The sequence below is a fragment of the Acipenser ruthenus genome, chromosome 36 (assembly GCF_902713425.1).
Source record: "Acipenser ruthenus chromosome 36, fAciRut3.2 maternal haplotype, whole genome shotgun sequence".
NCBI lineage: Eukaryota > Metazoa > Chordata > Actinopteri > Acipenseriformes > Acipenseridae > Acipenser > Acipenser ruthenus.
In genome coordinates this window covers 2882046-2894062 of record NC_081224.1, presented here as the reverse complement: position 1 = coordinate 2894062, position 12017 = coordinate 2882046, and the positions used below count along the sequence as shown (strand labels likewise).

General features: G+C 40.5%; 2 protein-coding genes across 4 annotated transcripts in view; both read right to left on the bottom strand.

Moving 5' to 3' along the window:
• LOC131706570 (LIM homeobox transcription factor 1-alpha-like) overlaps positions 1-375 on the bottom strand; it is a 49813-nt gene extending 49438 nt beyond the window's left edge. The window contains exon 1 of the mRNA XM_059007913.1: positions 349-375. Coding sequence (XP_058863896.1) covers positions 349-375 — 27 coding nt within the window. The remainder of the gene's footprint in view (positions 1-348) is intronic.
• A 5097-nt stretch (positions 376-5472) lies between these two features.
• The window catches only part of LOC117962716 (protein Wiz-like), a 30971-nt gene continuing 24426 nt past the window's right edge, over positions 5473-12017 (bottom strand). For all 3 annotated transcript variants that reach the window (XM_059007851.1, XM_059007853.1, XM_059007852.1), the window contains 4 exons: positions 11491-11708; positions 10376-10658; positions 9353-9518; positions 5473-8544 (listed from right to left, as the gene is read on the bottom strand). In XM_059007851.1, the coding sequence (XP_058863834.1) occupies positions 8382-8544; positions 9353-9518; positions 10376-10658; positions 11491-11708 (830 nt within the window). In that variant the 3' untranslated portion in view covers positions 5473-8381. The remainder of the gene's footprint in view (positions 8545-9352; positions 9519-10375; positions 10659-11490; positions 11709-12017) is intronic.

Sequence of the window (12017 nt, the reverse complement as noted above, 5' to 3'; positions counted from 1 at the left end):
AATCTCGATGATCACTCATCACACCCCCGACTCGTGGCACTGTGTTAGAATGGACCCAACAGCTTGTTTAATCGTATGGGCTGGAATTCATTATTTGTATGCTGCGGTTTGTTTGTTTCTTGAAAAATCCAGTCTCCTCAGAAGCTTGCTGAGTGTTACCATACCTTTGATATTCTGCACATTTGTATTGACCGTATACAAGGTGATTAGAAAGTACTTTTACCACATCAGTGATATGGTGTGGTAAACCTACTATCTAATCATCTCTCTTTATCAAGACGCGTTTACATTTCCAGAACAAACAAACAGAATCATTTTAGATGTAACAAGCATGGTTCGAACACGTACCCTGAAATCCAATTGAAGCAGGCACATGGAACGCGTTTACTTTCTGTATCTTTTTTTAAAAATGGTTGCTTGCATTTCGCTTAACAAAACCAGCTCTTAATCGGCATTGCACGAAGCGTTTCGGAAGCGGCGCGCCCCGTTAAAACCAGCGCACCTAATATCATGAAAACAACCCACGTTTTGTTTTGATTTTAATTTTAACACGTAAAGTGATTTTTGCGCGCGGTCCAGCAGCGGTGCTTAACTGTATTACATACAAAATAGAAAATACACTGCAATAAACCAGACGAATAACCGGCGGTGTTTTAATAGCGCGTTACACCGACAAGGAAAACACTGAAGATACTAACATATTTAAAAACATGTATACAACAGTTTTTTCGCTGTATGTAAAATCGCTTCAATCGTAGAATTTACTGCAATACCGGTGATAATAATAATAATAATAATAATAATAATAATAATAATAATAATAATAATAATTTCGGAATATTTGCTATTTATAGTTAAAACACAGCACACGCGTGACATTATTTTCGGGTGTGCTGTAGGAGAATTTAAAAACGGGAACAGCCGGAATATATTAAAATGATAGAATAACGGGGCAGTACATGCAATGCATGCTGTGTTACCGGGTGTGACTCACATTAAGACATTCCGCGATTAGGCGGATCGTGCGCATGAACTCCAATGTTTGTGTGAGCGCGGATCGCAGCTCGGACTCGGGTACACGGGACTGGACTCCGCACTGTGTCTAATTATAACATGAACGCGCACGTCCTCCTGAAGCAAGCTGCACAGCAGTGTTAATATCGCACCTGGACATGCTTTCATTAAAGACAGGGTTATGTTTTATGTTAACTATGAAGGAGGCGATACTGTACGGAAAGATGTCACTACAGAGTTTTTTTATTTTGTAGATATTTATTTTAACAATGTAGTACTGATACTGGGCAGCATACAATATATCCTTTATCTTGTAATCCAATGAGGTATTTGCAACATTACTACTACTACTACTACTACTACTACTAATAATAATAATAATATAATTTACCTCCTATACAAATGACACGCATCAATATTAAACATTGCTAATACTTGTAGATGCTAATACTAATAATTTTAGATTTTGGGTGTTTCAAACTTTAGAATTAAATTAGAAAAAAGAAACGTAGTAAACTATGCTTTTTAAATTGTTATTATTTTTATTGTTATTGTTAATAATAATAATAATAATAATAATAATAATAATAATAATAATAATAATAATAATAATAATAATAATAGGTGCATGCATTGCTACGGAGTTGCTATTGATCGTGACGGTAGATATTGAAATTGCTTTCATTAAACGTGTTTATTGCAGTAAAGTACGTTCCGTATTGCATCGCATTGTTATAAATATAATCCACAATGCATACAGCGCAGTTATTATTAGTCGAGTCTGCACTGCTGTGTACAGCGGGCACTTCAGTAAGCGGACTAGGTGTAACACAGTTAAACGCATCTTCCACGACCGCGCACTCCCGTTCTCCAAACACACGCGTTAAGCACTAAAAAAAAGAACATAAGAACATAAGAACATAAGAAAGTTTCCAAACGAGAGGAGGCCATTCGGCCCGACTTGCTCGTTTGGTTGTTAGTAGCTTATTGATCCCAGAATCTCATCAAGCAGCTTCTTGAAGGATCCCAGGGTGTCAGCTTCAACAACATTACTGGGGAGTTGGTTCCAGACCCTCACAATTCTCTGTGTAAAAAAGTGCCTCCTATTTTCTGTTCTGAATGCCCCTTTATCTAATCTCCATTTGTGATCCCTGGTCCTTCTTTTTTCTTTTTTCAGGTCAAAAAAGTCCCCTGGGTCGACATTGTCTATACCTTTTAGGATTTTGAATGTTTGAATCAGATCGCCGTATAGTCTTCTTTGTTCAAGACTGAATAGATTCAATTCTTTTAGCCTGTCTGCATACGACATGCCTTTTAAACCCGGGATAATTCTGGTTGCTCTTCTTTGCACTCTTTCTAGAGCAGCAATATCCTTTTTGTAACGAGGTGACCAGAACTGAACACAATATTCTAGGTGAGGTCTTACTAATGCATTGTAAAGTTTAAACATTACTAAAAGCTCATTTTCAGAAAGGTATATTTAAACGGCTGGTGCGGACGAGTTCGGTATTTCTCCGGGTATTGTATTCGTCTCTGTTTTATACCATTAAAGGGTTTCATTCTTTCCAGAAAATATCTTTAACCTTGCTTGAAACGCGGCCGATTTAATATTCACTTTGCTGTTATACTAACCGCGCGTTTGGAGTACAGTATTGATTCGCGGTTTAACTCCCCCCTCGCTATCAAATTCCCTGAAAGGAATACAGCTCTTGTAAAAAGATAATGCTAATTACACAGAAATCTCACACAACGAGATATAAACACGTTTCATTCTTCATACCCGCCCAGATGTTTAGTGTGGTGTTTATGTGCCTCTATAGTCTGAAGCGTGTAAGCATTAACACGTATTCATAATGTCACCTGACACTGAATTATTTTAAAATACTTCTATATCGTTTTTTTGTTTGTTTTTTAATAGTGTGGTGAAAATGGCACTGCTAAAACAAAACACGCATAGGTATTTAGAGATACATGCAGCGGCGTAAACGTACATTACAAACCTTGCTAAATTGGATACCGTGCGCAGGGAGGAACGTGAACCTAGTTTGTTTAGCTTGTCTTCTGAAATTAATTGACCACAATCATTTAAGTGGCCAATTAAGAACTGAATTAATCAGAAACTAATCATTTGAAATCTCTCCCTATTCCACTAAATATGAATTAAAACAAGAGATATGCGTCGCTTTAATTGATATAAACTGCAGACCACTCCGTTTCTATCAAACACACTGATGCAGATACTGTGCATTGATTAATAGATGATTCAGTGGGGCTTTACCTGTGCATCAGCTACGAGAATGATTAAATAGTGACACGTACACGACAGTAGTAATTTCTGAATTAGCTTTGTCACCACCTAGTGGTCACCTCGCACCATTAGTTGGTGGTGTGTGTTATGCTGCCATCGGATGGCAAACTAAAACATTGCAACCCTTAAATAACATCATTCGTAAAATAAACAATGCAATTTTTTTTTTTTTGGGGGGGGAGGGATTTCATTAGAACATAAGAACATAAGAAAGTTTACAAACGAGGGGAGGCCATTCAGCCCATCTTGCTCGTTTGGTTGTTAGTAGCTTATTGATCCCAGAATCTCATCAAGCAGCTTCTTGAAGGATCCCAGGGTGTCAGCTTCAACAACATTAACTTTTATATATATTTAAACAAAAAACGTTTTCCTTGCGCGGATCGATTTTAAATTTGATTCACAGGTGATGCGGTGACGTTCCAGCGGGCATCTTCTGTGTATTAGACCTGTTAGAGCTGGAAGCGGATTGGCTGATGATACTGAATGATCCGTTTGCTAATTTAAAAAAGGGGGCATACTAAACTGTAAACAATATATGAATTATAGTAAAATATCCTTTTGCCTGGCGAACGTGGAAAGAATTGGTCTCTACTTTCCTCCATTCAACTCCTTTATAGGAATTGTTTTGAAAAAGGTTCACACAAAAAGGTTTTGCTCAACACAGCCAACTTCCCAGAACAATAACTAGAGTTGCGAGCAACTATAAAGGCTTCCAAGCCGTTATCGTGAAATTTAAGCGCATTGGTTATTATAGATGAAACATTATCATCACAACTGTGCTAACTATGTAAATTTTGGCACAAATATGAGAATACTTTTGAAAATTCCCCGAAATTGTCATTAAATCTAAGATGGCTGCCACACCATGTGACCAAAGGCCGCCATATTGACCACGGCACAACATCCTATAGTCCTCTACATCCATGTCAAATTTTGTGCATTTTGGTGCAGCCGATCAGAGGTTATAGGCAGTTTTATAGCCAGGTGCGTATGTTGATGTCATTCATCACCGTTTGACCTTAAGGAGAGGTCAGAGGTCACGGACGATGACATTTTTTCATAGAGCACATGACTTCCTATACGTGTTCCATTATAACTTTGACCCTGTCGGCACACCCTAGGAGTTAAAATTTCAACGTAAATTCCAATATGGCCGCCACACCGTGTGAGCCATCGGTTTCAATCTTCAGCAGTTATTACTTTCCAACGGTCTGTACAATTGTGTTGACACTGAAGAGCATAAGCGCAACAGTGTTCTTGTTATGGGTTGCAAAAGAATTCTTACAATTATCAATATGGCCGCCAAACCATGTGACCAAAATGTGTCATTTTCATATCACCAGTACTTTACGTGAATCTCTATGGTCATATAAAGTTTCATGACTGTAGTGTATTGCACCTTGGATTTATGCACGAATGTATGAAAATAGAGCCATCGTGAAACGGTTATTTGCGGGCCACGGCCATGTTTTTTTAGCAAAAAAGCTTGGATTTTACAAACGGTAGAAAGGACCTGGTCATGAACATGCGTGCCAATTTAGGTGTCGATTGACGTTGCGGTTTAAGAAGATTGTTGAATATTTGGCGCCAATCCAGCGTTGTGGGCAAAGTAATTGTTCAATCGACCTCGGTTGAACGTATGTTTTTTATAGGCCATTGCTGCACTATCTGCTGCCATTGTCACAGTTCCACCTTAAATTGTTTTTAAAGGCAAGAGTTTTGAAAAATTCCCAAAATTTCCACGAGATCCAATATGGCGGTCAAACCATGTGACTTTTTCATTCGGGGACGCGAGTCTAGTTGTCCAGCCATAGGCATCTACTTACGTATGCGTTTTCATAACTCTGCGATGGTGTTTGTGTGGAATAATAATAATAATAATAATAATAAACATAATAGGCTTCCCATCCCTTGGCTTGGAAGCTTAAATATACAGTGTGTGAATATGTAACCCCATACGAATTCCTCTATTAATGTATATTAACACAGAGGTTTACATCTTTATATCTACCTTTGAAAAATGTAACTTCATTTATTTATGCGCTTCTTCATAATCTGTCGCTTTATATCTGTGCATACCTGAGTATTTTATTGGTAAATCTGAATAAACCTTAAAACCGTGCAGCTTATAATAAAATACCACAATGCCATTTCATGTTATGGAATCGTTATTTAAATTCATTTATTAATTCAATGTGATTTCTCAGGTGATTCAAAATAATAATAATAATAATAATAATAATAATAATACATCCATGACTGGAAGATTAATGAAAACTTGAATGACAAACAGTGCTGAAACAAACATTTAATAATCAGTCTTGACTATGCTTTTTAATACAGCATTTCCTTTCATTTTGAAATTGCTGCATCATATTACAGTAAAGAAAGGATGAATATAAAGCTGGTACACCTTTGAATTCTCGTCTAGACAAAGTGATGGAAACCATTCTGTTGTGGTAAAACAAGTGTGATTTATTTCGGATGTTGGTGGGGTGTGCCGATACTTCTGTTTGTAACTACCTTTAAGAAGTAGTTACCGTTTATTGATCAGGTAGTACATACATCCAATCTGAACATTTCAAAACAAGAAAAGCTGTCCTTCCATCACTTTTACAATCGAGTACCGCTCCATCCTTTGAAGGAATTGGAATTTACTCAAAGGGAAAAGGAAATTGAAACTGAAAAAAGGTAACTGACTCCTGCTTCCAATCAGATACTGCCAGAAATCCAGCAAATACAGATAACGGCACTAACTGTGTGCTTTATTGTTTTAATAAACCGTGCTTTGACCCTGTCTCTTATGCTGCAGCAGTGTCTTCTCATTTCTCACTTTAAGGGGCCAAAACCAAAGCAGTACTCATCAGAGGACACTTCTATACAATAAGAGACAGGGTCAACTGGACATATTGCCTTACATCCCTATAGCTCCTATTGCATAGCTGTTTCACCCATTCCAGGATTCACTATGAGCTTGATTAACCAGTGTATAGGCAACAAACTTGGGTCTGTAGTAAAACCAAGAATGGATCAGACTGCAATGCAATGGGAGTCTTATTTCCAGCCCTGCCTGAACCCAGGAAACAATGGCTTCCAGACTGAATGTCTTTATTGCCTCCTGAGACATCAATATTGCAGAGAGCACACCTGCGAGTGTGAATGGAGCCCCCTCGATCAGGGCATACTCTATCATTCAGAAGCAAGGAAAGGAGAGTTGGGGCATTTGGTCCCTAAGTTAGTACTGAAGCACAGGACTGTGCTGTACTAGCACAGGTAGACGATAGGAGCCCACCATTAATTGGTTTACAGCTTCCACCACTTCAAAAACGCCCAATCACACTTAAACTGTAAGAAAGCAAGCGCTGTGGACAAACGTGTCGGGTAGTGCCTTGTTCAGTGTCACCAAAACGTTTGTCTGCTTCTTAGAGTTGTTTTACCTTTAATGTTTTACAGCGGAAATATTTTGTTAGGGAAGGAAAAAGGAAGACCATTTAAAAAGAAAAATACTTAAAATCAAGACAAATACTTTTCAGTTTGTGTTACCAGCACCAGAGACAAAAACGAACAGAGTGAACAGGTTTTAAGAGGAACACAAGGTATATTTTCTGTGCCATGTCCCAAACTGGCAGATCAAAAGTGCTTCAAAAGACAGGAGACAGAAATGCTACTGTATAAATGGAATAAGCTTCCGCAATACCATTCATTTGCCAACAGAAACCAAGAGAAGAGGTACATACATTATATATAGATATATAAAACGTATGTGTGTCTATATATATTTCTAATTAAATTGTATTTTTAGAGTCCCATTTGACCTGGACTTTTAAAAATATAAAAACAACAACAGTGTGTTTTATTATGTTAGCATCTGGACCTCTAGAGAGACCCAAGCCCTTTACTTCACAATCACAAGTCTGTAAGAAGGACGCGCTACACACCTGCGAGGGAACTGCCTGGGAAGAGGTCTTTAACAAGGTCTGTGGGATTAATACAGAATTCATCTATAGCACCAGAGCCTCAGGGGTCCTTGGAATACGAACATTTTATAACACTGGGTCCGCAGATAATCTCCAGGATTTACCACACCGAGGAACTTTCGAGTCGTACTTCACTCCCGTTTTCATGTGAGGGATTGTCCTGGAAGGTCTTGATATCCCACAATGCACCGTGCTTTCACATTTCAGAAAATCGTCAGAAGTTAAATCGATGTGTTATACTGGTCGGGGGGGAACTTCATTTAGAAAGAGTAAAACACATGATGCATGAGCAGTCTTTGATTTCAGTGTAATGTCCGGATGCAGATTGGATTGTAGACTGCAGATGGAAGTGGCTGCAGCCCCAGTTTGATACTGCAAACGAGATGTTTAACACACTGGTTTAATGATGCAGATGGCAACGTGGAATTAGTTACCTCCTAATTATTTTCCTACAAGATCTACAATCAATGGCGAGATTCACTGCAGGCTGGATTAGACTTCTCAAAAAAGCAGGTCTACTGGGAGTTGACACAATCCATTCCCTGTATCCCTGCCTTAGATTTGCATTTCTTTAAAGAAGTTATTTTATTAAAACATTGTGCAAAATAAAATAAAAAATAATAATAATAATAATAATAATAATAATAATAATAATAATAATAATAATAATAATAATCCTTTCCCCTCAAACCTTCTCAGGACGTTTCTCTTAAAACAAAAACAGAAAGAAACATACAGAAATGTAAGACATTTTGACGCAGCAGTAGAAGCAGTAATACTAGTTAAGAGTCTAAGCCACTTAATAAAGTATGTGTCGCGGTTATATAATAGAATCAATTCCTCAAGGGTGAAGTGACATGTATTCACTATTGTGTGTTCTTCTACGGTCAGACCCTCGATGACAAAAGAAGAGCTCCCAGTTAAAACAAGTAAGCCCCCCCTCTCCTCCTCCCCCACCCCCCAAGGCAGGGAGACAGGGCACTTCCAACCAAAAACAATGGCACCAGTCAGACCTGTTCTTTGGAGTTCATAAAGTTTTTTTTTAAAAGTATAAAATGACTATGGTTGGCTGGTGGCACCCCCTACAGGACCTGTGCGGCGGTGTCCGTGGACTCCGCGGGGGGGCTGCTCTCCTCCAGAGGGGGGACGGATTTGGGGAAGTTCATTTCCAAGATGTGCTGCTGCAAGTGCCTGATCCAATCCTCCTGCATGGAGAGCGGACCGACAAACTGCACGTCACAGAACCTGCAACACACACACACAGAGACAGACACACACACACACAGAGACAGACACACTGTTACTGACAAGCCTGGTGTGGTGTAAGGTGGAGGGTGGTATTGTAATGATGTGATATTTTACTTTTAGTTATTTTAAAAAGGCACACAGGTAAATGAAGTATTATTTAATGCAGGGATGGAAATAAGGCTCTCATTGCACAGCAGTGTGATCCATTCCTGGTTTTACTATTATTAAGACACATGTGAGCTTATTACCTATACCCTGTGGCTAATCATGTGCGTAGTAAAACCTGGCAAAGTGCTATGCAACAGGAGTCTTATTTCCATCCCTGCAACGAAAACTAAAATAACTACTACTAAATAAAACACAAATAGTAAAATGAAATCCTAATTACAATCCTACTACAAAAATACTAATCCAGCTAAATAAAATGCAGCGCAAGCCCTTTATAACGCTGCGGTCGGGAGCCGTAGTGCTCTGCCTTATAACGAGAACACTAGTGCTGCTGGACTGGCATTATGGGGCAAGCGGGAGCCACAACCAGGCTGCCTTATAACCTGCTCTGCTGTATAAAGGGCAGCCTTATAAAGAGGGAGCACTGCACTAAGACTATGTTCTGCAGTCGTGAGTGGAGCTACCTGCCCTAGGACTGTACCAGGTCTCCAGGGTTTAAAGACGTGTTTATTCTTCAAGTGTAACCTCTTTAGAGCACTGACAGAGATTTCTATATACGCATGCAGCTGGTGTGGTTGCTGTACACAGTGTCTCGTCCTGCTCTGCACAGGATTAAAGGGAGTGGCAGAGCACCTACCGGCACTTCAGGCAGTATGTATTGCCCAAGATCTTGACGAGGGGAGTGGCGGGGGGCTTTGGCACGAGGGAGGGGATGGTGCGGACTCGGGGGGCCGTGGGGCACCTCTCCAGGGCTTCGTCCCCCTCCAGGTGGGCCGGGTGCTTGAGGGGTCTCCTCTCGAACCCTGAGCACGCAACAAACAGACAAGCAGACAGGTTGATTTTGATAAACGTGCAGATTCCCCTACTGCAGTAAACTCAGCCGTCATCCAGAAACACAGAACACTCCCTAGAGCTGACTTCACAAACACTCAGACACTTCACACATTCACTGACCCTAAAGACACACTTTCAGGACAACGTTTATTGTTCTTTTTAGTATTTCTAAAGTAAACTAAGCTATTCCATTTAAAACTGCTGGGATAAACCACAGTTATATATATTTATTTATTTATTTCTTAGCCGACGCCCTTATCCAGGGCGACTTACAATTGTTACAAGATATCACACTATTTTTTACATACAGTTACCCATTTATACAGTTGGGTTTTTACTGGAGCAATCTAGGTAAAGTACCTTGCTCAAAGGTACAGCAGCAGTGTCCACCACCTGGGATTGAACCCACGACCCTCCGGTCAAGAGTCCAGAGCCCTAACCACTACTCCACATAACACCATTTACTTTTCTTTCTACACAGCTGAAAATCTTTTGTCCAAAACGTCCTCAAATAAATTATTTTTGAATCATTTAAATCTGTTATCATATATATATATATATATAATGTTCCCCTCTCTGTTTAAAACAGTTTTAAAATATGTACTCTTACTTTTTTAAAAATGTATTTAGCATTAGTAGTTGTTTGTTACTTTTTTTTTATATATATATATATATATATAATTGACATTCTAATTACTGCAGCATACTTGTAATTGTATTTGAACAGAATAGCAGTGTGATTGAGATTGTAATTGACATTGTAATTGTAATTGACACTGATTGTAATTGTAATTTACATTGTAAGTGTGACCCTGGCAGTCTTTACCTCTGGGTGAGCGGATGTTGAGTTCGCTCCGAGCTCCCTGCTGTTGCTGATGAAGAAGCTGATGTTGGGTTGTCAGGTCGTGCAACACTGGTGATGTTGGGGAGCCCGGGACCCCCACTCCACCACACTCAGGCCCCCTCCCCATCTCCCAGTGCCCTCGCCCCAGCTCTCTGCTCACTCGCTTCCCCAGGGGGGTGCCAGGGGTCTGCCTGCCCACTGGGGAGCGCTGAACTGCAGACGGGGAGGAATCCAGCTCTGCCGAGGGGAGAGAGGCTGCCCGCATCTGCAACAGAGACGTGGAGAGACCATCGATTAGCACCTGCTTTCACAAGCCAATGCTTTTTATTCATTTCAGGTGTCATACAATAATAATCATGTCGGTTCATGAAAATGTACGCGCACTGTCTCCTGAAAGCAAGTTCCAAGCCACAAAGTGGCTTCATGTTCCCTCAGCTTTATGAATATCAGCGATGTCGTCTCTTGCAGTTTGAGCAAGAGGACAGCAAGACACAGCTCACTGCTTGAACTGTGCAAAATGATTAGTGTAATAGACAGCCCACACACGCAACGTGTTAACTTCTCATGAACCACAAAAAGCAAGACTACTAATGAACTATAAAAATATAAAAAAAGGACTGTATTTAACTTTAGAACGATGCCGTCCCATACACCATTTAAATCCAGACACAAGCGTTTCGACTAGAAGTCTTTTTCAGTGTTTTCAAAACACACACGTTTGTTGTTGAATTTATTAAATAGTGTCTTTTAGTGTTTGTAAATTCAGCGCTAAGATGCAATTTTGACTAGAGCTGCACAAACCGATTATTCGGAGAAGCTACCCACAGGTGAGAGTCAATTGACTGGGCTAATTTGCCATTCCAAGCGAAACGAGTGAAGAAGCAGCGGCTTGGGTTTGTGTGGATCGCTGTGCTCCACAGAGTCTAAGAAAAGCAGCGATCAGCACAAACCCAAGCAGCTGTTTCTTCACTCATTTCACTTGGCATGGAAAATGTGTGCAGTCAACACCTGCGGAGAGCTTATCTGAATAACCGGTTCGTGCAGCACTAACCCTAATGCTGGGTGTGAAGCTGGGGGCGTCCCTCCTCGATCCTCACCTTCTTGGGGTAGGGCCCGCCCCCCTGCATGTAGGTCCGGTGCACCTCAGCCACCTTGTGGGGTTTGCTGCGCATCCAGGCGCTCAGGGTCTCGATGGGGGAGCCGTTGACGCACCACTCCGTCACGCCGAACTGACGCAGGTGCGCGCGGGCGTGGCTGGCCAGAGCCTTGCGGTTCTCAAAGTAGAATCCACACAGCTCGCAGCTCGCATCTGGCACTGCAGACAACAGAACAACAAGCGGTTAAAACAGCAACGACAGGGTGTCCCTGATAAAGTTTACTTCTGTATGCTTTCCATACCTCTTTGGGCTTTACCGTGCTTTATTACACTTTGCTATGCTTTTACTGTGGGAAACTTATCAGGGATAGTTTACCATGGTTTGTTTGATACGCTTTACCATACCTCGCTGTGCTTTCCCGTGCTTTACTACAGGGGTGTCTGATTCTGTTTCGTTTCCTAAAATGTTTGGGGTTAAAATCCATTTCCAGGTTTTAACCATCTTGAGAATTTTTGTAACCAATCAAA